Below are 24,547 nucleotides of genomic sequence, written 5' to 3' on the forward strand. Positions count from 1 at the left end.
GAGTGCAGAAAGATGCAGAAAGGGTTTATTGAGCAGAGCTGCTCCAAGTTCAGACAACAGAGAAAGGAGGAGGGATTTGAGAGATAATGAAGCATCCTAAAGATCTGTTTGTGTTCACAGTGCCTCCACAGAGTGTATGCTGGTACAAACACTTCCCTCCCAGCCCAAGGCCATTTGTGCTTCCATGGACAGGTGACTAAAAGGTTCTATGTAGTCCCACAGAGACTGTTTTCTCAGCAAGATAATTTCTTTATGAACACTGAATCAAAATATGTTGTAGTTTGAACAGCACATGAACACGTTGCATGAGTGTTCTGTGTCCAAGAGTCAATTTTTTGCTATGTAACCAGTCACTCAAAATCTGCTTCAGACCTATGTTTGGGCCACAAAAATACTGCCTTCAGAATGCTTCTGCACAATTCTGCTAGCACTTTAGGAGGCACTTGTCCTGCTTTCTCTGTCCACTGCCTCCCTGACTGGGAGACACAGGAGTGCTGCAAGGCACCTCGATGTGCAGAGGTGTGGCCTCTGTGGGAACCAGGGACAACAGGGCATGAGGCTGTGCCCAAGCCAATCCCGTGGTAATGCACCTCATCATTCATCTGCTATTGGGATTAGGACCCTGATGCCTGATTAATGACATGGGCAGAGACAGGGAAAATAGATTGGACCAACTCACACTTTTATCAACACGGGCCCTGCCACACATCCATACTGCCCAGGGTTTGAGTCAAGTCTGCTTTTGTCCAGCCTCACTAGGAAACCAGATGTGATTTAGGACTCTAGAATAACCTCCTGCCTCCATTCCTGTTGGACACAGCTGTGCAGAAGGCTGATGTGAGTCATCCTTGGCTTTGCTAACGGGACTGGAGTGGCCAGCATAATTATGGCACAGAGCTCTGCTGGCACAGCTCTGCCAAGGTGGTTCAGAGAGGTCTGGGGTGATGTGTTCAGGGAAGTATGCACAGAGAAAGGCACAGAGCATTAAATAGGTGGGAGAACTGCAAAATATGCAAGAGTCCTGTGTAGCTAGTGGAAATCAAAGCAGAAGCAGGTGCTTCTGGTGCAGTCAGCAGTGTAGCTTTGGGCCCCACACATTAAACCTGAGAGCTTTTGAGTGTGGAATTTCCAGGAGAGGAGAGTGGTGACACTACCACTGCCACAGAATACCCAGCTGGCCTCTTGCTGGAGGGTCTGATGTGGACTGAAAGGCTTCCAGCACAGCACTGGAGGGACTTAAAGTTAAGCATCATCTTAAGATTGAGGGTTAATGAAAAGATAAACTTATTTGTAAGAGAGCTGTTTGTAAGATCACTTGCTAAGAAGATACACTGACTTCTCAGGACAGAGAGAACACGCTTGGTGAAGCGTGTGGAAAACCTGAGCAAGGGTGGAGGGACCTTTGAAGTGGGATTTGTACAAATAGGCTGGGGAAGTTCCCACAGTGAGATAAATCTTAGAGTTTTTTGCATCTGTTTTCAATCAGCTGATAGTATAGCAGTTATTTTTTTGTTCTGAAGACTCTTAGAATCATTACAGAGTTTAGATGGGCAAGGACCTCTGGACTTACCCGACTCAAAGCAGGGCTAACCCCAAAGCTAGACCAGGTCAGGGTCACACCTAGTCAAGGTCTAAGTATGTGCCAGGTTAGAGAATTCTCAACCTTTCTGCTCCTGCAAACCAGGGCTACACTGCTTCTATGAGGAAGCATTTTTTCCTTATGGTCAATCAAGTTCTCTTTTGTTGGAGTTTGTGCCCATGGCCACTTGTCCTTTCATTGTGTCTGTGAGAAAAGCCTGGCTGTCTGGACTACAACCCCTATTAAGTAGTTGCAGGTGGCTATAGAATTCTCCCAGCCTTCCTTTCCCCAAGCTGGACAAACCCAGCCACTTAGCCTCTCACCCTATGCTCTGTGCTCTAGCCCTCTCCAGAAAAAAAAAAAAAAGAAAGAAAAAAAAAATTCTTTTTTGGTACTAAGTATTCCAGAGAATGACAAGAATGTGAGTTGTTTTCAAAGTAGCTAAATCTCTAGAAGTTTTGAGGACAAGGTATTTAAGTGTGTGTCTCTGAGCAAAACAGACTTATAAATTCAACTTCAGTAGCAGAGCTGTTAAAACTTTGCTCCCAGTTTAAATTAGTCAGCACCGTAGAAAATTCCTGAGACTGGGCTGTTGAACTAGGACTAGTGTGCTTAACAGAGAACTGGTTTTAAAATTCAGAATTGTTTTTGCAATGTTGGGGGAAGAGGAACAAGTAGGAAAGACAAAACAGATATGTAAGAAATATGAACCTCCTCTGTTTTCATTGAAAACAAAGAAAACAGCATTTTGCTGAAATTTATTTATTTCATTTTTGCATATTTTTGACTATTATATTAAGGACATGTTTAAGCACAGTCTGTGTCCTCTGCAGAGCTCAGAGTGAGTCTTTGAAACTGGGGCACCGGGGATGCCACCATCCCCTCCTTCTCCAGGCAAACCAGGAATTTTGCTATCTGACTGCACTGCAAAGTAGGTTGACCTTGGTTAAGTGGGTCCAGAAAATCTTACCTGTTTTACCAAAGTAACTGTCTTTGTGTGTCCTTTATCTGCAGCCTGCAATTTCCTGAGTTACCCCTTGGTTCTTTGTTATGTTAAATAATTGCATTAACATTGGCTACTTTCCGGAATTTAGGGCTCACTGCTGTACTTGGTGAATATGTAACATTGCCTCTCTCTCCCTGGTGCTCCTGAATTGCTGAATATAAGACGCAAAATTAATCAGTCCTTCCTCATCACTGGAACAGAACATGAGCCTTGCCCTGGTTTGCAGGTTTGTCCTCTATTCCCCCCAGCTGTGGGTGGGGAAGCTGTTAAGATCGTCCTCACCAGGGACCAGGATTTCAGGGACCCTGAGCTGGCTGAACAGTCTGGCTTGTGCCTAAAGGGTGCAAAAATGGGGTGGAAAATAGGATTGGTATTTGGCCCTAAGAATCTGGATGGGGGCTGCTTGGTCAAACTGTGCCTCTGCTGGCAGTGGACAAGTCCTAAACTCACAACAGAATCAAAGTGAGCAGGAGCTCTTGTACGGCTCTAGTTCAACTTCCTGCTCAAATCAAGAGTAATGTCAAACTTCCTCAGGACTCAGTCCAGCTCTGGTCTGGATAGTTCCCACACTGGAGTCTTCACAGTCCCTCTGGGCCCTCCAGTCCTGAAGAATATTTTTCCTTACATCCAGTCAGGGTTTCCCTTAGCTGCAGCTTGTACCCAGTGCCTTTCACTGTGCACCTCTGGGAAGATTCTGGACTCCATCTTTTCCAGCCTCCTTGAGGCAGTTAAAAGCTGGAGAGAATCCCCCCCCCTTCATGTTTTTGTCTCAGTCCTGAGCAAGTCCCTCCCTGTATACATATGCATGATTCCATGTGCACATCAGCAGCAAGTGCAAGCTCTCCATGAAGCTCCTTTCCTAAACCACTACCAGGCCTCCACCTGTGGCAATTCCAAGGTTTGTCTGACATGCCAGCCACCACAGGGTAGTTCCCTCATCAACAAGGAGATGTTATTGCTCCTCTGCAAGCTCCCCACTGGCCAGGCTCAGTACCCAGTCACACATGGAGCCATTCCCAGGCTGTCTTGGCCTGCCATTCAAGCCCAGGTCCCCTGCTTTAGGGACAAGAAATGGCAAAGATGTGCTTGTTTCTTCAGAGCTGAGCACTAAAACTCATTTACACTCCTGCAGTTCTCATCTAGTCAGAATAATATCTCCAAAGCAAAGCCCAGAGAATAATTTGAAGGTGTTAAAGCCACCAGATTCCTCCATCGTGGCAAAAAGATGTATTTCCCCCTTTTGTTTCTATCTCCCCTCCAGCAGCCAAATCTGCTGGAACCAAAGCTGTTTGTGACTGCCATGCTGCTGGCCACTGGTGGCCAGCAAAGAACCCTGCCCTTGCACGAGCAGCTGGCACTGCAGCCCCCCTGCCCAGCACAGCAGCCAAGCTGTTAACAGAGCCTGGGCCCAGCACCCACTTCCCATGAGATCCCCTGAGGGAGAAGGGATGGATGGATGGATGGATGGATGGATGGATGGATGGATGGATGGATGGATGGATGGATGAGGTCCCAGTGAGTTGTGCCCTTGAGGCAGCACAGGAGTGGGGTTCCTGCACAAAGCCATGCATGGTGCAGAGAGGGGAGGCAGGTCCTGCAGCCTGAACTGCAACTGTGCGGCCGTGCTCCCCCTCCCAGCTCTCCCCCCACGTGGAATGGCACAACTGGGGGAGAGAATCAGCTGTGCAGAGGATCACAGATCAAGAACACTGAGGCACTACGCCAAGCTTCAGCATGCAAGCAGGCAGGGTTCAGTAGAGCGTTCACAGCCTAGCCTTGGAGCAGAACTGTTACTGTTTGTCTGGCTTCCTGCCTCATTCTGCTTCTGAATTCATGACATGGGTAACAGTGCAGGAATCCATGTGCACTTTTGCTGCTTCAGTTATTAAGCATCCACAGTTTTCCTAAATAAATGCTTGGGATCTTCCTGGTGACTGTCTCAATGCTGCTGGCTGAGATTGCTGGCTGTTTTAAATATCCCACTTGGAGAACAAACCCCAGTCCTCTAAAGAGAACAAAAAATCAGTTATTTACTCTCGTCACTCTTGCACTTTGTGTCCAACTAACTCTAATGCAGCTGTCATCCAAATAAGTCAATTCAGCATGATACTTCAATTTAGCTTGTAAATGGTGAGAGAAAAAAAAAAAAAAAGCCTTTTAAAACTATTTTAGAAACCTCACTATAAATGCAACCTAACAAGATTGTCCAGCAGACTAAGAAGCTAGATCTCCATTCAGAATCTTAGAAGAAATCAGCTGAAAATAACTGTGGGCACTGAAGATGCAAAACACTTTAAATATCATTTTATGTGCTGCACACACAATATAATTAGTTATGGCTCTAGCTTTATCCATAATATGAAAAATAGCATAATTAACCCCACTCTTCAACCCAAGCCGAGTACATTTTAAACTTACCCCAGGCTATCTGAAGATCCTTCAGCACTGGTGGTTGCTAGAGTTGGGAATTAGCACTGTGCAAGAAAGGAGAGAGAGAGAGGAGAGCAATGGTGGCTTGACGTTTCCCAAGATGGGACTGTCACATGCTAATCACTGATTTGAAATGCAAGCATAACAAAAGTCTTCTAATTATATAATCTTCGGGTCACATCCTCGTGTGCCCATGCAAAAACCAGGACTGTGCACTTGGAAGAAGGCGTTGCAGAATTTCTGACTTTTTAATTAGCATTGCACAGGGCTGGGGAGGGAGGGCGAGGAGCCCTGGGAAGTGACGGCAGCGGGGCCACGTGGGGCCAGGCGCTGGCTGGTGTGGCCGTGCTGCTCTGCCAGGCTCAGAGGATCTCAAGTACCTCCTGTGGCATCCAAAAAAGACAACCTCCAGTTGGGGACAGGGAAACAGAACCAGCTCCTCCCTACCTGCTGACACCCTGGCTTTCCTAGGGATGCCAGGGCCAAGAAGGCGCAGGGACCAAGGGCAAGGTTGCCAAAGTAGCCATGGCAGGGGAGCAGCAACGCGAACCAGCACCTGAGTATTTTCTGTTTCTTACTAGATGATGAAAAATTTTATTTTGAGTAAAAATAAATAAGGGCTTGGAGGGTGGGGAGCAAGCCCTCCACACCTGCTCAATTTCTTCCCTAAGGAGGATCAGCCCTTCACTGGAGGGCTCTTTGCTCCAAAGGGAGCATGTGGAGAATGCAAGAGCAGGGCTGTCAGGGCAGTGCTTGGGCCAGTCCACCGCTACTCTGAAGTGTAAGAACAGGGAGACATAAAGGAGGAGGCACAGTAACAAAAGGCAGACTCATTTCTCCCTGAAAGACAAAGATCTGCTTCAAAGATACCCTCCAGGCAGAAAATGTGAATTGTGAAACTGCACAGCCTAAATCAATATAATTGCTGTGCAGCAGAGATAAATGTGGAGCCCCAGCAAAGGAGCTGAAAGGACAGGCTCCTAAATTAAGAGAAGCTCTCTGGAAGATGCTGCTACCTATGAAGTCAAGGTCTAGGGACAGAGGACAGAGCAATTTTTTTTGTGTGTGTGTGTGTGTGTGTGTGTTTGTTTTGGTTTGGTTTTGTTGTTGACTAGGTTTTTTTTTTTTTTTTTTTTTAATGTGTGTGTGTTTGGTTTGGTTTGGTTTGGTTTGGTTGTTGACTAGGTTTAGGGGTTTTTTGTTTTGGTTTTTTTTTTTAAGCTGGCTATTTCAGAAGCAAAGAAAATTTAACAAAATCAACTGTTCCCCTCAAGCAAACACTCAGATGTCCTTTTGCAGTTCCCCTCTAGAAAATGAGAATGGTGTATATATGTATAAGAATAGAAGTCTTTTCATTTCAAGACAAGAAGGAATCTGAGAGGCAAAACCCCATGAGACCATGCAATGCATTTGTAGAGAGCCACTTCTCCCAGAGCTGACTCTCCATCTCCTGCGGACAGGCTGTTCCCAGAGGTGGGTCCATGGAGCACATAAGCCCTGCTGGAGCAGGCACCTTTGGTGGCACAGAATGTGAGTCATTGCTATGAACCATTCTGCCCCTTGTGGAGGTGGTGGGGAGCCTTTATGGGGCAGAGCAGACCCTGGACCATCAGAGTTGTGATGGCTGTGGCCACCATCTGCAGAAGGACCCTGAGGAAACACCCTCGTGGCAGGTGTTGTTTCTAGGTTGGGGGCTGTGGTGGTTCTTATATAGCCAAACCAGTGTGTAAATTTTCTTTTTATTTTTTGTGGTATTTTTTTTCTTTAAACACCAACCTGATACAGGTTGCCTGGAGGGGTTGTGGAGTCTCCATCCATAGAGTCACCACCCGACAGGATGTGCTGCAGGGCAGGTGTCATGGGCAACTCTGTGTGCACAGGGATCTGCAGAGAGGCCTCCCCCACCTCAGTGACACAGCTTTGGGGCCTCTTGTCACTTATGTCACCCTCACTCTGAAACTGGTACCACTTTCCTTTCAGTCCCACGCACGGAGTTTTGTAGTGAAGGCTGGAGAAGACCTCTACGATCACTGAGTACAGCCATTAACACCAGCAAGGCAGTCCCCAAGTGCCACATGCCAAGGTTAATATTTCCAAGGATGGTGCTGCCCTGGCCTGTCTGTCCCAATGCCTGGCCACCCTTTCCATGAACATGTTTCCTAATAGGCAATCTAAACCTTCCCTGGCACAACTTGAGGCCGTTTCCTCTCGTCCTGTCACTTGTAACCTGGGAGAAAAGGCTGACCCCCACCTGGCTACTCCTGTCGGGGAATTGCAGAGAGTGACCAAGACCCCCTGAGCCTCCTTTTCTCCAGGCCGAGCCCGCCCAGCTCCCTCAGTAACTTGTGGGTTGGTGCAGCCAGCACCTACCGAGATTTTCAAGCACCCTTCTCGTCTTCACTCGGGAACACAAGAGATACTTTTAAAACCAACATGCCTGCTGAGAAACAAACAGCCGGTGTCACTGTTACAGCCACACACACAGAGATATCCAAACGCCACACGCAATTGCCAGCGCCGGGCGCGGTGTGCGGGGAGAGGGGCGGAGCGGCAGGAGCGGGGCGGGACGGGGCGGGCGGAGGTGCCGTGGCCCGGAAGGGAAACGCCGCGGATCCGGATCGGGGGGTCCGAGAGGAACCGGGCAGAGAGGTAGGGACACTAGGGAAAAGGAGTGGTGGAGCTGCCGGGGCGTCACGGTTCCGCAGAGAGCGGGGTGGAGGTGAAGGGGGTGCGCGGGGGCTCTGCGAGGGGAGAGCCCCTCTCCCTGAGGGGAGTGGGCAGGGGATGGGGTCCGGGGAGCGCGGGGCTGGGAGAGGATTGAGGGTCCCCAGACAGCCGTGGAGGGGAAGGTGCCACGGGAAAAGGGCGGGACGAGCCGGCGGAGCTGCTCCGTGCCCGGGGCTCTGTGCTCTGAGCTCTGAGCTGAGAGGAAGGAGACAGAACCCTGTGTGACAGAGGCCTCGGGGCACCTGCCATGGTCTCCCTCCTGCCGTGATCTCCCTTCTCCCTCCCTCCTTTCTGTCAAACTGCTCCGGGCGGGGTCAGCTTGGCTGTGAGCTGCTGTCCAGCCCCAGTGGAGCTAGAGTGGGGAGAGCGGCCACAAAAAGGGGAACTCGCTTCCTTCCCAAGCCCTCGTTTGGGCTGTTACTTGTGTCCCGGCTGTGGAGGTGCCAGTGCAAAGATCCAGGGAAGAAATTCCTGCCGGATTGCCCACAGCTGCTCGCCTGTCCCCTGCAATAGCTTCCCAGTAGTAGGAGGTGCAGTAGGAGGATGTGTTAATGCTGGGCAGCCCTGGCGGGCTGTCAGCGCTGGGAAGGACACTGCTGAGAGAAGGGGAGGAGGCCGCCTGTTTGCCAGGACAAGTGCAGTCACTCCCCTGACCAGGCTCAGCAGCCTGGGCAGCTCCCTGCAGAAGGGAGCCCAGTGTGAGATAATGTGAAAAAAGCCATTGTGTCTTGGGCTTTAGCTCCCCTTCCACATTTTAGTCTCAGCCCTGCAAGCTGCCGAGTTAAAAAGTGATGGGGCAGAGGCTGCTTTCTTCTGTGAAATTTCCCTTGAGGGTTTGTCCTGTGGGCTTCTGTGTCCAAGAGGTTCTAACAGAGTGGCAAAACTGGGGTTCCCAGGTTAGGCAGCAGTGCTGGTAGGCACATGCTTTTGGCAGAGAGTTTTGCCCAACTTGCAGCTTTTGGCTGAGGAATATTGTTTTCTAAAGCCACAGAACTCACTAAACAATGTTCCAGAAGGATATTTTTTGCTCCAGGTGTATACAGACACACCAACATGCAGATAATCAACAGTGGTTTGAGAGGGTGCCTTGTCACATAGAAAAACAAATAATGTGTGCTCAGACATACACAATGGTCTTAATCACCTTCACAACTAGGGACTGGTTTTTTCCTCTTGTTCCCCAAGGAAACATGAGTTGGTTAGCGAGGAAAAAAGGAAAGCCCAACAGAGGAGGAGGACGCGGGAGAGGAGGCGGTGGAAGACGAGGAGGCAGCAGTGGTCATTCAAACAAGCCTCAGCTTGGTGGAAATAGGAAATGTTCAACCAAAATTTGGGATGATGGAGATGATTTTTGTCTCTTTGAGGAACCAAGGCTAGAATCCAGGTATTTCTGTTGGTTTGGGGGGGATTGGCATAGAGGTGTCTGGGATACTTGGGTGTTGTTTGCAATACTTTGGGCCATTTGAGATACTTTTTGTATGTTGACGTTCGTAGACATTTGGGGCTGGTTTTTGGACATGTTTGAATATAGAAGAGTGAAAGGGTGATGGAAGTGTTTCACTATGAAGCAGTTTTTACATGTCTGTTTTGATTAATGTTTTATGGATTTGATACCTAGAAAAGTGTTTTGTTTTTTTAAAGATTATAACCTCTGATTTTCTTTTTTGGTGATAAAGTAATTTCAGGACACTTTTGGTCAGTACACATTAATAAACACAGGATATTAATATTTGTGTATTACAAAACAGAAGCTGGGCCATGGAAAATCAGCAGTTTAGAATTAGTTTAGTATCCTGTGTGTGTTCTGACCCATCTAGCTTAGAAATATGTGTTTGTATTGTAGTCTAAGAACATCTTTACCTAGCAAAGTGTTCAGTAAATCATTTTGGATTCGACATAGGATACAATACGTGTATGCACACGTGTGTGCAGATAAAGACATAGAAATCCGGGTCACATAAGAGTGACTCCAGCTGAATAATCCTTAGGTGATGGATTTCTCTTGTTTTGATTTTCCTGTTTTGAATTACAGGTTTGGGCCCTAACATTCCAATTCAATAAAGAACATTTGAGCCAGGCAGATAACTCATGGTTATGTCCTATTTTAATTTTCAGATCAAGTGCCCCTGCCAGAAGAGGAGGGCAAATGAAGCAGAGACCTGAAGCAAGAATGCCTTTGCAAACCATACACATGACATCAGAGAACCAGAGAAGAGTGAAAGAACTCCTTCAAGAGCTGCAAGGGCAGGAGCTGGCACCTGAATCAGAGTTAGTTTAAATGGAGGCACTGCTTCCAGCTTCTCTACATGAGCATGCGTTAGCAGGCATACTGTCAGAAATGGAAACAGTATTTTTTCCCTTACCTTTTAAGTATATCTCAAATCCTATGGTTTTGACTCTGCTTTGTTTTTCTACAATATTAACACTGGGAAAGGGGTAGCCAAATCTACCATTTAAAAGATCTACCATTTAAATTAAGGATTTAAAACTGCAGAGGCAGAGTTTTATGTTTACTCAACATTTTAATTTTATTTCATTTTAACTTGGTGACTCTTTTTATCAGTGTAGCTGGAGAAGATGATGACGAGCCTGATTACCTCGATGATGAGCAGTGCTGGTCAACAGAACAGGAAGCTTCTGATGTATTGCCAAGGTTGTCTGCTGAGCCAGCTGAGCACAGAATTGTAGACAGTGAAGTGTCTCCATTTGCTGTGCACAAACTCTCCAGGTGATGCTTTATTGAATGATTTGTATCATGAAGAGGTAGATCCCTGCTCTCAATACTCTGTAAGCCCTCCTTGTGTTCTTCATCCATTTTGCTCAGACATTAATAATTATTCAGTACTTTTGCTTGGTTTGGGAGCATTTTATATGTGACAGCTTTTTATGAAGAGTTTAATTTCTGTAGTTGAGGGGGGAAATCTAACCCTGAAACTATGAAATGCTACATTCTGAGGTGTGAGGCAGTGGCATGCACGCTCCCTTGCTGTGAGGCTGATCAAGCCAGATCTGTGATTATTTTGCTGCATACAAGTCTCTCACTCACTTGCTGCCCTGTTTGCTCTCTCTTGGTGCAGGTATGGTTTTGACGGGGAGCGCTGCAGGGCGGTGCTGAGATCCTGCAATGGAAATATTGGGGCATCATTGGAGTATTTGCTACTGCAGTGCTTCTCTGAAAGGTATGGAGAGAAGATGCAGGTTTCTGCAGCAGCTGCTGAAGCCAGTCAAGAGGAATGTTTAGAGCAGAGACAAGAAGAAGCTTTTGCCCTCCGGTCAATTTATGGAGAGAAATTTGTAGAAAGGATTAAAAATCGTGTTTGGACTTTTAGTTTGGAATTGGACTACCTAACACACAGGTTCAGTAAATCTAAACAAAAAAGTACAAGGGACACAGGAAAACAGACTTCAAAGGAAACATGTAAATTTTACCTCCAAGGAGGCTGCAGGTTTGGTTCAAAATGCAGATTTAGACATGAATTCCCTCCAAACCATCCACTAAACACATCCAAGAACTCTGTAGACGATGCTCATCTCAGACACAGTGATGGTCCCATATATGAACTTGAAGTAAGATTTCCTGACGAGAACAAGTATCCACTTCAGGCACCTCTTGTGGCATTTTACTCCACTGATGAGAATCTGCCTCTTGCTTGTCGTCTGCACATTGCTGAATTCCTCTTTGGAAAGGCCTTGGCAGCTGCGGAGTCTCATGAGCCAGTGGTGTACACCTTGGTGTCTTGTTTAGAAGATGAACACGAGATCAGTGAGCTCCTGAGCAATACTCAACACAAGTTCAGTGTTCCTCCTGTCTCCCTGCTGGCAGCACCTCCTGTAAAGCCACAGACAGAGAGTGCACCTGCTTCAAATCAACAGGCTGAAGGTACGCCAAATCTCCTTTATGGTTTCTGGGCTACGAACAGTCAGAAAGATTTAAAAGGAAAAAAGAGAGACAAGGCAGAGCCCCCAGTTCAGCCATCTGTTCCAAATCTATTTCTGGAGATTGAAGTCATGTGGTGAGCCAGATCCATGATCTGTCTGTGCCTCAGGAAGTTCTCTGTGCTGCAGCTTGATTACAGAAGGGTTTTGTGCTGGCCAGAGCTGAGTTCAAGGAGCACAGAGTTTGGTTTGGCAGAGTGAGTGATGCCCATTGCCAAACAATCCATGGACAGCATTGAGAGATGTGAGCTCACCAGAATGGACCAGAGAAATGTGCTTGGAAGGGAACAGGAAGGGTTGTTTGCAAGCTTTGCTGCATCTGCGACTCATCAATTCAGAAACCTCTTTTTTTAGATTACTTAAAATTACCAACAGCTCCTCAAAATTCACTTACAAAGGTGGATTTAAGGCTGAGCAAATGTGGAAAGTGGTTATAGAACGTTGTTCAAGATATCATCGCTTTCTATTTATGCTGGTGCAGGCAGGTTGATTTCACAGAGGGAGAGTTGAGTCTGTGTCACTTGTGGCAGGGTGACTTTCCAGCTCTCAATTCCAAAACTACTTTTATGTAAGGCAAGCTTTTTTCAAGACAGTGTTCAAGAACAACTGCATTGAGTTGTAGAGCTCTTAAATAGCGACAAGCTGTGTTTTTGCTACAGTAAGACAGAGTATTCCATTGTTTGAACACTTCTGCAGAAAGACGGCTTTGTTCCAGAAACTGAGATCCCAAATAATTTTCTTTAGTTATAAAATATTCCCTAGGCTATAAAATAAGTTTTGGTTGGTTTGTTTTTTTGTTTGTTTGGTTTTTTTTTTTTTTAGTAAAAGTAGCCTTAAAACTGTCAAGGGCTGGCTGACAAATCTGAAACAGTCCTCAGACCCTCAGGCCCAGTCTAACAAGGTTCTTTGTTGGAAATCCTGCCTGGAACATATCTCTCTTTCCTTCACTGCCCGTTCCTTAGTAACAACAATATTTAACTGTACACTCTCTGTCTCAAGCCTCAACAGTGTCAGAGCCTCAGGAAGAAGAGGTGGTGGCAGAAGAGGAGGAGGAAGAGCCCGAACAAGTTGTTGTGGAGAATGAGAGTTATGTGAACTTGAAGAAGAAGCTTTCCAAAAAGTATGATGTGCAGGCAAAGTCTCTGTATAACGAAAATGTTAAAATCTGCGCACAGTTTCGGCAGAAAAAGGTACAATGTGCAGAACATAGATTTGTTGCTTACTTTAGGGAAATAAATATTTAAGAGACAAGCTGTTGTTTTAGATGGTTCTATTCCATCCCAGTGGTGTCCTTACTGCTGTGCTGTCTTTGTCCATCAGTCTTCCAGGCACTTTCAGTCCATGCTGTATGAAAGACAGAAGCTCCCTGCATGGCAAGAGAGAGAAAACATTCTGGGTTTGCTTGAGAGTCACCAAGTTCTTGTTGTGAGTGGCATGACAGGGTAAGAGTGTGATTACCATACAGACTTTATGTATCAAAGTGTACACAGAATAACATGAAATGTGATCCATGTTCTGGGAAGGTTGGGTTGGTGACTTATCTGTGACCAGTGTAACCAGTGACAGCAGTCCTAGGTGAACTCGTGTGAAGGATGGCACTAAGGAAACAAAACAAATTTCCAGTGGGAATGCAGTCAGTTGATGTGGGTGGAAGATATTGCATTTGTAGGGTTTTTAATTAATTCCTGATTTTGTTGTGCAGCTGTGGGAAAACCACTCAGATTCCTCAGTTTATCTTGGATGCTTCATTGCAAGGCTCTCCAAGCAGAGTTGCAAACATCATCTGCACTCAGCCTCGCAGGATCTCTGCCATTTCTGTGGCTGAACGTGTAGCCAAGGAAAGAACAGAAAGGATTGGACTCACTGTTGGATATCAGATCCGTCTGGAAAGTGTAAAGGTACATATGCTTTGCTTGCTGGTTTTCATTTACTCCTGTTAAAATGTGCTTAACACTTCTCTAGTGTACATAATCTCTGCCCTAAACCTGCCATGCAGTGAGATAAGCAAGTTTGTATCATCTGTATTTAAAAAATACTATGAAACATGTTCTGTATTTTATTTCTTCTCAAGTTGCACAGTTCACTTTGCAGAATGAGAGTGCAGTGCTGTGTCTTGCAGGTTTGCTTTCTGTTGAGCCAGGTGAAGGGGAGTAATGTGAGTAATCCTGCTGTCCTTTGGAAGGCTACTGGCTGTTCTTCTGCCTGTTGCCATTCCCATGTGTCTCCCAAGTGGAGACTGAAGGGTGCACCTACAGCCAGACAGAAACTGCTGTGTTGGAAGTGAAGTTTTGTCTGTGTTGCAGCTGATTGCTTTTTCCAATAAGCATGCTAAAAGAGACTCACCAAATCTTCCTAGGAAGAGAGATCTGAGTTGTTTATCAGGAAACGCTGTCCACAGGAAAAGCAGTTCATATTTTTTGATAGGTAGCAATGCCCCTTGGTAAGAAGCAGGTGTTGTCAGTGCCAGTCAAGAAATTAAAATCCATCTCCAGCACGGCTTGCTTGTTCCCTCTCAGTCAAACCTGGCACTGATCTGAAACCAAATGCTTTACAGCAGCACATACTCTGTTTGCACTGTGTTAATTTGCCCAGAGTCAACTGAATGCTTTGTTTTACCCTTCAAGTCCTCAGCTACCAGGCTTTTGTACTGCACTACTGGTGTGCTGTTGAGAAGGCTGGAAGGAGATCTGACTTTGCAGGGAGTCACTCATGTTATTGTTGATGAAGTTCACGAAAGAACAGAAGAAAGGTAAATAATCTCTTATCCTGTAAGCAAAATGGAGAAACGTAGTCAAATGTGGCTAAGGTGCAAATAGCTGATCCTGTGGCAGTGGTATGGGATGGTGGAAGGAGGCTGGGTTTAGGTTCTTGTCTTTGGGCAGTGGGAAATTGTGCTGCAGCAGCTTGTGACAAAGCACATCTCTCAGAAATTGCTGTGCCTCAAAAGCACCCTCACATTGTAGCAGTGTTGCAAAGAGGTTCTGGATAGGGCTGGAGGGTTAAGTAACTTTTTAACCAAAGCTGTCTGTGTCTTACAGTTTCCTTGTTTTGACTTTTATGAAATACCATAATTCTTCACATGCCTTTTGGGGATTTTTTTCCCTGATGCAGGATTCAGCAGAGCAAGGGACAGATGCTCGCATTTCCTTCCAGCCTGTAGATTTTACTAGACAGTCTCATCCTATCCTGCTCTAGCCTCCTGCAGTTTTACCTCACTGCTGATCACAGACAAAAGATAATGTCTGTCAGTATCTCTGTAACTTAAGTGGCAAGCATCCTTTTCTTTGTTTTCCTTGTCTAACACTGCAGTGCAGTGGGTTTCTAAGATGCTTTGTCTCTTACCCGTTATTCTGAAGCTCAGGTGGTATTTTAGCCACTTAAAAGTGCTTGTGTTTCTCAAGGATCCCTCTTCTTATTTAAATCACTTCAAGCCAGTCTTCTAGTCATGCCACAAAAGCTATAAATATAGAGGGAAAAATACAGTGAGCAGGGAAGTGTGAGTAAATTTGAGTAACTCTTCCAGTGAAGAAGAGGAGTAATAAGGACTCATCTGTTACTTTGAGTTAATTTCTTATCTGATGTTCTTGTGTTGTCATTAATGTAAGTAATTTATAAAACTTTTTGTTTAAATGGTTTTGCTAAGTAATCCTGATATTCCAGTAAGGGACAACCAGAAGAGAGTCAGATTTGCAGATTGCGTTTCACTGGGCCATTCCAACAAGCTCATGTTTCTGTGATGGTGTTGCTGTGCTACTGAAAACACCAGGACAGAAAGGTGGACAGAAAGGGAGAAAAATAGTCTGAAAGTTAATACTGAAGACATTCAAATGTTCTTTTGCCTGTTTTCTTCAGTGACTTCCTGCTGCTGGTTTTGAAGGATATAATGGTTCAGAGGCCAGACCTGCGCATTATACTGATGAGTGCCACCCTGAATGCTGAGCTTTTCTCTCAGTACTTCCACTCCTGTCCAATCATTAACATACCAGGTGAAAAACATTCATTTTTATTGTCATTCATCGCTTTAGAGATTTGTTTTCACTATTTCTTCTTGCAAAGTATTTCTCAATTCAAGATGATGATGTATACCATAAATTCGATGCTGAAGACTTAGAGGAGAGACTAATGAGATTTAGGAGAGAAAGGACTTGGAAACGTTGACATTTTTGTGCTGTCTATTTAATACCAGCAGAATTTCCCTCCTCAGACAATCATTATATGGTGTGTGCATGACATGGATCCCTGGGTTAGTTTCACCACAGCTGAAGACTCTCCTGTATCCTTGTGAGAAAAGGATCAGTGAGAGGATCCAGCTGGATGTGTGCATGTTTAGCCCAATGTGCCTTTTAAATTGCTGAGTTATGATGTGGAGCTGGAGAGGAACATGGGTGTGTTCCCCATAGTGTATCTGCCCTTCTCTGCCTGTGTGAGTGCATTGTGCATGTTACCATGGAACCCTAGATTGGTTTAGGATGGAAGGGACCTTAGAGGTCCACTAGTTCCACTCCCTGCCACGGGCCTGTCACTAGACCAGGTTGCTCAAGGCCCCGTCCAACCTGGCCTTGAACACTCCGTGCTTGGAAGACACCCACTGTTTGTCCTAGTCAGAAATTGTGTTCAAGAGTGCAGTGTAGGTGAGAGCTGTGAAGCCAGTGTATGTCATAATAACCTGTACAAAACTACAATAATCTTTTGGTCTTTTTCCTCTTTTCTCCATGCTGTTGTGGCATGTGTAGATAGATTTATTCTCATGTTTCCTTTCAGGTCGAACGTTTCCTGTGGACCAGTTTTTTCTGGAAGATGTGATTGCAATGACAAGGTGTGAAATTCACGTGTTCTCAGATGTATTTGGGTGGTGAGGTTGAGGTTGCACTTTTGAATTTGAGACTGCAGTAGTTCTATGCATTTATTTAAAAAGTAAATCCTCTCAGATCTCCCTCATCACCTGCACTCTTGGAGCTCTACTAAAGCACCTTGACCTTCATATTATCTATGGTTTATACAAAGTTCCTCTCAGACTTAAAAAAAAATATTTTAGATACCCTATCTCTGCAGTTAGTTATTAGAAGGAAGCTGTTAGGCTTCTTTCCACACTACCAAATGTTCTTCTGCTGTCCAGGTATGTTTTAGAGGACAGCAGTCCCTACAGGAGGAAGGTAAAGCAAGAACAGAATGGAAGACACAAAAGAACTGCATTTGAAGAAGTAGAGGAAGACCTGAGGCGTGCTGGCCTTCTGGAAACCACTGACACCGTGGTCAGAGATTCAGACCCAGACCAGAAGTTAACTTTTAAGCAGCTCCTTACACGATATAAAGGTGAACTCCTTCTTAAATTTAATAGATTGGCACACAGACAACGTGGGATATTATCACTGTAAGCTGAATGCTTATCTGTAATTCAGAGATTTGCACTTGTGAAGTTCTAGATGAGAAACTTCCTGCTAGTTTAAAAGAAAAGAGAACCCATTGTTCTCTTAAACTACAAGCAAAGGTCTTGGCTGAAACTAGTACTTAGCATCTGAAAATGGACAATTTTCAGCTACTGTCTCTTTCCATCCATTTTCACATGCTTTGTTAGTCCCACTTTGCTCTCTGTGTCTGTTCTTGCTGAAGCAGCTTTGCTTGAGGCACAGCATGGATCTGCCCTCTTCAGGTCTAAGCCAGGTGCTCTTTAAACAAACCTGTAACTGGTCCCATGCATCCACAGATGTGTTTTGCAAGACATGGATTTACTGCATCTTTCATTTCTTTTTTTTTTTCCAGGGGTTAGCAAGGCAGTGTTGAAAACAATGTCTGTCATGGACTTGGACAAAGTTAATCTAGAATTAATTGAAGCCTTGCTGGAATGGATAGTTGCTGGCAGACATTCGTACCCCCCAGGTAATTTCATTGTCCCTGGGAGATAAACAAAAGAAGATTCTTTGGAAGTTTCTTGGACAGCCCAAAGCTAATGATTTGCATGCAGAGGTTCTGTAACTACTGACTATTTTGGAAAAAAATAAATTGCTAGTTGAGTTACAAAGCTTGTGATATACATGGGAGGGGGAAGGCAGGAAAATTGTCTACTTTGAGAAGTCTTTTGTGAAGGACTGTTACAGCCTGTGTGCTTTTGTAGTACAATAATTGCACATTAATAAGATATTGTGCTGTCCTTTTTGTTGAGAGATTTTAAATTTTTTTTATCTACATATATAGGTGCTGTGTTGATATTTTTGCCTGGCCTAGCAGAAATCAAGATGCTTTATGAGCAGCTTCAGACTAATGCTCTTTTTAATAACAGGCACAGCAAGAGGTAAGGCAGAAAAGCTCCAAAACTGTCAGTCTTTACCCATAAATAGTCATTTCCTGCACAAAGCCTACCTTTATCCAGGGATAAATTAGCTTGATTAAATGTGTGACCTGACTCCAGTCAGGGTAATTCCTTTCTGTCTTGTTGGCTCCCTCCTTTTGTTTTTCTCCTCAGCTCAGGAAGGTCAGTTGTTGAAGTTCTCAGAGACCCTAGTGAGGAGTGGTTTCCATTTTGTGCTCTGCATAATCCAGGCTGCTGAGATCTCAGAATGTTTGCTGAGTTACATTTGGTTGTGGTTGTGTTTGGCCTTGGATGGTTACAAGGAGAAGTAACACTCTGGACAGTATCTAGTGAGGCAAAAGTGTGTGCAGGCAGGTTGTTCCCAAGAAGGAAGAGGCTGGAGATGCCCTGAGCATCTTGTCCTGTTGTCCTTGCAGGTGTGTGGTTTATCCACTTCATTCCTCACTGTCCAGTGAAGAACAGCAGTCTGTGTTCCTCAGGCCTCCTGCAGGAGTTACCAAAATCATCATCTCTACCAACATTGCAGAGACATCTGTCACCATCGATGACGTGGTCTATGTGATTGACTCTGGGAAAATGAAGGAGAAAAGGTACTGGCATTCATTCCTTGGGGTTTTTGTAAACTGTTTCATGCCTTGAGTTTTCCAAAGAGATGGGAAAAACTGGAAGGAAACTTGGTCTTTAGAAAGTTGCTGTGAGGTGGAGAAAGCCAGTCTAAACTCAGATCCAAGTGCAGGGGTGGGAATTGTATCCACACAGAAGTTGGCAGCATCTGCCTGCTCAGCCTCCAGCCTGTTCTCTGTGCACTCCTTACTAGGGCTGGTGACAGGACAAGGGGTGAAATGGCTTCAGACTGAAAGAGGGCAGGTTTAGATTGGATGTTAGGAAGAAATTCTTTACTGTGGGGGGGCACTGGCACAGGTTTTCCAGAGAAGCTGTGGCTGCCCCATCCCTGTAGAGGTTCAAGGCCAGGCTGGACAGGGCTCTGAGCAACCTGGTCTAGGGGAAACTGTCCCTGCATGTGGCAGAGGAAGTTGAAATTGGATGATCTTTAAGGTTCTGTGGCTCTGTGAATACCAGCCTGTCTCCTGCTCTCCTGTAGATACGACCCAGGCAAAGGAATGGAAAGTCTGGAGGACACCTTTGTGTCCAAGGCCAATGCTCTGCAAAGGAAAGGGCGGGCAGGACGTGTGGCCTCGGGCGTCTGCTTCCACCTCTTCAGCAGCCACCACTACAACCATCAGCTTGTAAAACAACAGCTGCCAGAAATACAGAGAGTGCCCTTGGAGCAGCTCTGTCTAAGGTGAGCTGTTGTGTTTCCTGAAAAAGCCAGCGTGCAGAATGTCCTTCCTTTGCTGCAGGGAGCACCTGCCACAACCCACACCAAAGCACCATCATCATGCAGACGTTAAAGGAAGAGGCCTTCCTGTCCCTGCTGCACGCTGCGCACCCCTTTGTACTGAGAGGAAACAAAGCAGCACAAATTACAGTTCTGCAGTAAAAACTTTATTTCAAACCTCAGTGTACTAAATAGAAATCTGTTCTTACAGACTCTCTCTACATTGTTCCCTGACTTCACCTTTGTGTTACCAGCCCTTTTCTAGAGAGTGTGCTCTTCAACACGTTTTCTGTTTGCTTTTTTCAATCTGTTTTTACAAAAGCTTGCTTTTTTTATCCTGTATGATGAAACTAAGCTGCTTTTTGTTCTTTTTTTGTGTTTTCTTTTTAACTTTCCCTCCCCTGTCTTAAGAATTAAGATCCTGGAGATGTTTTCTGAGCAGAGTCTTCACTCTGTCTTATCACGCCTGATCGAGCCCCCTAGGACTGAGTCCCTGCAGGCATCAAAGGTGCGACTGCGGGACCTGGGAGCGTTAACTCCGGAGGAAAAGCTCACTCCTCTGGGATACCACTTGGCTTCGCTGCCTGTGGATGTCAGGATTGGCAAGCTCATGCTGTTTGGCACCATTTTCCGCTGCCTGGATCCTGCTCTGACCATAGCAGCCAGCCTGGCCTTTAAGTCACCTTTTGTAAGTATTCTTAACCCGAGGGTCGTGTTTTTGTGTGGCAGCAAAATGCTGTTGTGACGTGCAGCACGCTACACTTGATATTTTAATTCTTCTTTTTAGCTGAATTGTTTATGTGTTAATGAAGGGCTTGTTAAAACAGTCCAGTTATAAGCAGAAGTTCAAAACCATGTGAGCAACAAGAGTGGTATTTACATACAGTACAAACAGTGAATGTTATTTTTGATTTCTACCTAAGAAGTGCACACATTTTGTCTGAATTTGGTGTGAAAATTACTGGTGATATAAATTGTGAAATAGTGGTAATGGATGGAGCTGACACATCTGAGCTGTGCATGCAGAGGTCAGTTTGGATCTCTGTGTCTTCACTGTCACTTTGCCTTCTTGAATCAGGTGCTCTTTTGAATGCCTCATATTTTCTGTTATCCACAGGGAAAATTTGCATTCTGACCTGTGAGCTGCTGTGAAAATACCAAAGAGAATGTGCCATGTAGCTCTAGAATGGCTCGTCCAAGTGGTGAGGGGAAGAACACACTAACCTGTTACTGCCTGTCTAGGTGTCACCATGGGATAAAAGGGAAGAAGCAAACAAAAAGAAGCTGGAGTTTGCAGTAGGAAACAGTGACTACCTGGCTCTTCTCCAGGCCTATAAGGTGAGTTAAAACTCAGTAGCCTCTCTTGGGGTTTTGTGATGTGTTTGATATCCAAGCAGAAGGGTTTTATTAAAGGCTTCCTCCCATCCTCTCAATCAGGGATGGCGTTTAAGTATCAAAGAGGGCTCTCAAGCAAGCTACAACTACTGCAGGGAGAACTTTCTATCAGGAAGAGTTCTTCAGGTAGGTCAGTGTTTGTGGCTTGGCACAGGGACTGGCAGAATCCCAGTGACAGAAATAAGCCACTGGGGAAGACTCTTCCTGCTGGGTGTGGCAGCCATCACAGCGCTCTGTCTGTTGTAGGAAATTGCCAGTCTGAAGAGGCAGTTTGCAGAGCTGCTTTCTGACATCGGCTTTGTGAAGGAGGGATTGAGAGCCAGGGATATTGAGAAGAAGTGGTCCCAAGGAGGTGATGGCGTGTTGGATGCCACAGGAGAGGAGGTAATTCACAGCATTTCATCGGTGCTTCAAAATGCTGCTGCAGTTTTTCATGTGGGCTGCCTTCAGAAAGCCTGGGGCCAGAGATGCCCTGGGGTTACATGATGATCAGGATTTGGCAGTTGTAGGATTCCTGTGCTTTGGGACAGCTTGTGCTTTCTTTCTCAAGGGTGCAAGCCACTCTGTAGCCACATGTCAGAGAACAATTCAGCTGCTTACCAGGATAGTGGTGGCCAATTTGTTCCATTGATAGTGGGGGGAAATGCAGCCCAGGTCCAACCTGAGGCCACAGGAGCAGTGACTTGTCCTCCTCTATAAAGCACAGGAGTGCAGCTGTAAAAGTGAACTAGTTTCAGGAATTCAGTCGTTCCTGGAGCAGGGTTTTACCTTTACACACTGAACTGTAGGATCCCTAATGATCTACTGATTTCACAGGCAAATTCGAATGCAGAGAACATCAAGCTGATCTCAGCTATGCTGTGTGCTGCACTGTATCCCAATGTTGTCCAGGTAAGAGAACGCTTTTTCATTTTCCCTTCTTTGGTCTAGGATATCCACATAGCCTGCTTTCATTTGGGCTCAGTGTGGCAGCCTTGAGCCTGGCTTAGGTTTCCAAAATCTGCTGCTTGTGGTGTCAAGATTTTGTATTGCTGTTCATACAGACTGCTGCTGTTCATACAGGCTGATTACAGTCACACAAAAGCCAGCAGGAAATGTAAAGAAGCCACTTAAAATTAGACCTTTTTAGAAGGCTGAGGTTACAAAGGGAGTCAGGGTTGGACAACACCTGGAGTGTAATACCTGTCTCCAGTGACTTGACATGTTGCTACTACAGAATTTCTGGTTTTGAAAAATTTAAAACATGAAGTTAAAAGGTTTCCTGGTGCAGCAGATTTTTTTATAACCTTTTTTCTTACCATACAGGTGAAAAAGCCAGAGGGTAAATACCAGAAGACCAGTACAGGAGCAGTCAAAATGCAACCAAAAGCAGAAGAGCTGAAGTTTGTTACTAAAAATGATGGTTATGTTCATATTCATCCTTCGTCTGTGAATTATCAGGTCAGGATATTTTTCTGCAAAGCATGCTCTTTTTTTATAAAATAAATCACTTTTGCTTGAGTGTTTAAAATTACACTGAGGATCATTATTCATGTTTAAAATAAAAAAAAATATCTTAATGATTGAACTGTAAATAATGGTGCATTCCTGAGTTAGGAGTGTCCTCCTGGGCACAGAGTTAAACTGCAGCCTCTGGAGCCAGCAGCTCTTTTGTTGGCAGCTCTTTTGGGTCAAGGAGGGTCTGTTAGTGCTGCAGGTGCACTTCAGGCCCACCTGCTGCTGCAGAGCTGGCCTGTGTGGCAGAGGCAGGAAGAGCAATGTCACTCTGACCGGGCTGTTGTGTCCCTGTCCCAGACCAGGCACTTTGAGAGCCCGTACCTGGTGTACCACGAGAAGATCAAGACGAGCCGCGTGTTCATCCGGGACTGCAGCATGGTGTCCGTGTACCCGCTGGTGCTGCTCGGGGGCGGCCAGGTGCACATGCAGCTGCTCAAGGGGGACTTTGTCATCTCCCTGGACGACGGCTGGATCCGCTTTGTGGCTGCCTCTCACCAGGTGAGGAGGAGGAGGGGCCCTCCTGGGAGAGCTGCAGAGCTGAGCTGCAGCTGAGCCTTACCCTTGCCTCTGTGTTTTACCACGTGTGTCAGGTGGCTGAGCTGGTGAAAGAGCTGCGCTGTGAGCTGGACCAGCTGCTGCAGGATAAAATCAAGAATCCCAGCATGGATTTGTGCATGTGCCCTCGAGGCTCTCGGATCATTGGGATGATTGTCAAGCTTGTGACCACGCAGTGACATCAGAACAGCTTTCTGTAAAGCATCACCCATGGCTGCTGCCTGAGAACAGACCAAGTAACGTCAGTGTCCCGATGTATTTACTGCTTCAAAATGTGGCGTGGACCTCTGCAAAAACAAGTTGGCAACTGTACTGTTGAGTTTTGGGTTGGTTTTTTTTTTGTTTGCTTGTTGAAATTAAGGTGGCTTACACTCAGCTCTGGGGAAATGGCAACTCTTCCAGAAGGAACAGAAACCTCTGAGTGTTTCTTATGGGACTATGTCCTGGTAGTAGTGTTTTCTGGTCACACAAACACCTGCTAGCCAGCTGTTTCTTGTAATAGTCACGGCTGGAGGCAGCATGCGGCATAGGGAGCCGCTCCCAAACTGGTTTAAACTCACTTCTACATTTTGACTAAGACTTTACTGAGGCAGTTCTGGCTGACCAGGGATCCTGTTTACAGTTCAACCCAAAGCCCTTGTACAAGTAAGCACCTTTAGCTTTGTGTCAAGAGGTTCTGCAATTCAACGTCCTATGGTAAGGAGATGTACTGCATCAGTCAGTGTGGTTTTGGATCAGTGCAGGTTGCTCTGGTGACAAACTCCACCACAGTGTGGACATTTTCCCTGGAAGAGAGGCTGTTCCAGCCCTTTCTGCAGAGTAAGTAAAACAGCTGAGATGGGACTACTGTAGTGCATTAAAATGAATTCTTGGGACAGATGCCATTGTTAACTGCTAATTATTGTGGTATGGGTTCCAGCTGTGCATGGGTTCCACACTACACAGCTGGAACGAAGTCCCACTTCTGGAAGCTTTTGGCCAAACTCCTGCTCTGAGGACTGGGCTGCTCCAGTGTGGGGTAAAATGCTGTAGCAATAATGAACCATTATTTCCTCCCTTTGGCCTTGCTTTTAATTGCAGTGCTGCGCATTGCTGCAGCCAAGCTGCTCAAATACCAAGTGCCTGAAGTGACGGGACTGGGCTGTCACCCTTCTGTCAGCAGAGTGAACCCTGCCTCAGCACCAGTGTGACCACAACCTGAGGAATGAGCGGAGGGAGGGACAGTGTTAGACGAGTTTGTTTTTTTAATACCCACTGTTTGTAGGAGTTTCACACCAGCATGCCCTCCTGTGATGTTAGACGAGTTTGGTTTTTTAGGAAAATACCCACTGTTTGTAGGAGTTTCACACCAGCATGCCCTCCTGTGAGGAAGATGACGGGAGTATCAAGACCAACATCCCTGTGTAGAGAATGGCCACTGCAGCTCTGCTGGGATGGATTAGCCCCAGCTGGCTCCACTCCCTCCCCCCATCCCACCTCCATGAGCTGGCACTGAGAGGAGGGAGAAGCATGGGATCAGATATTCACACACTGAGATACAGTTAAATAAAATAAAAGCAATAGAATTTATTCTCCACTTCCCTTGGGCAGCCACTCCAGGAAAGCGGCACGCTGTCCTTCCTACCATTCCTAAAATTACTGGCACTCCAAAATTTCCTTGCTATTCTGGTAACAGCCATTATCAGCTGCAAAGATAAAGCAAACTGGCAAAAATCCCAAACTATTTTATTAACTCAGTAACCCATCCGTGGTGGGATGGGGTTAGGCTGGTTTCCC

General features: G+C 45.8%; 1 protein-coding gene across 1 annotated transcript; it reads left to right on the forward strand.

Annotated features, from left to right (window-relative positions):
- The first annotated feature begins 7,597 nt into the window (after positions 1-7,597).
- Positions 7,598-24,007, forward strand: DHX57 (DExH-box helicase 57). The gene is made up of 24 exons (XM_041404229.1): positions 7,598-7,664; positions 8,928-9,126; positions 9,858-10,010; positions 10,306-10,470; positions 10,820-11,622; positions 12,678-12,868; positions 12,999-13,120; positions 13,381-13,576; positions 14,303-14,427; positions 15,531-15,664; positions 16,440-16,494; positions 16,795-16,991; positions 17,439-17,555; positions 17,871-17,967; positions 18,402-18,575; positions 19,088-19,288; positions 19,736-20,012; positions 20,567-20,662; positions 20,762-20,845; positions 20,966-21,103; positions 21,536-21,610; positions 22,025-22,159; positions 22,514-22,714; positions 22,807-24,007. The coding sequence occupies exons 2-24, from the start codon at positions 8,933-8,935 to the stop codon at positions 22,948-22,950; spliced, it is 4,074 nt and encodes a 1,357-aa protein (XP_041260163.1). The 5' UTR covers positions 7,598-7,664; positions 8,928-8,932; the 3' UTR covers positions 22,951-24,007.
- The last annotated feature ends 540 nt before the right edge of the window (positions 24,008-24,547 follow it).

The sequence above is a fragment of the Onychostruthus taczanowskii genome, unplaced genomic scaffold (genome assembly GCF_017590055.1).
Source record: "Onychostruthus taczanowskii isolate IOZ18803 unplaced genomic scaffold, ASM1759005v1 scaffold21, whole genome shotgun sequence".
NCBI lineage: Eukaryota > Metazoa > Chordata > Aves > Passeriformes > Passeridae > Onychostruthus > Onychostruthus taczanowskii.

Excerpts from the sequence above, each read along its gene's own strand:
- DHX57 (XM_041404229.1), top strand. The coding sequence starts at position 8,933 with ATGAGTTGGTTAGCGAGGAAAAAAGGAAAGCCCAACAGAGGAGGAGGA. Across the intron at positions 18,576-19,087 it reads GGGAAAATGAAGGAGAAAAG|ATACGACCCAGGCAAAGGAA; the intron begins GTACTGGCATTC and ends GCTCTCCTGTAG. Across the intron at positions 20,013-20,566 it reads TGGCCTTTAAGTCACCTTTT|GTGTCACCATGGGATAAAAG; the intron begins GTAAGTATTCTT and ends CTGCCTGTCTAG.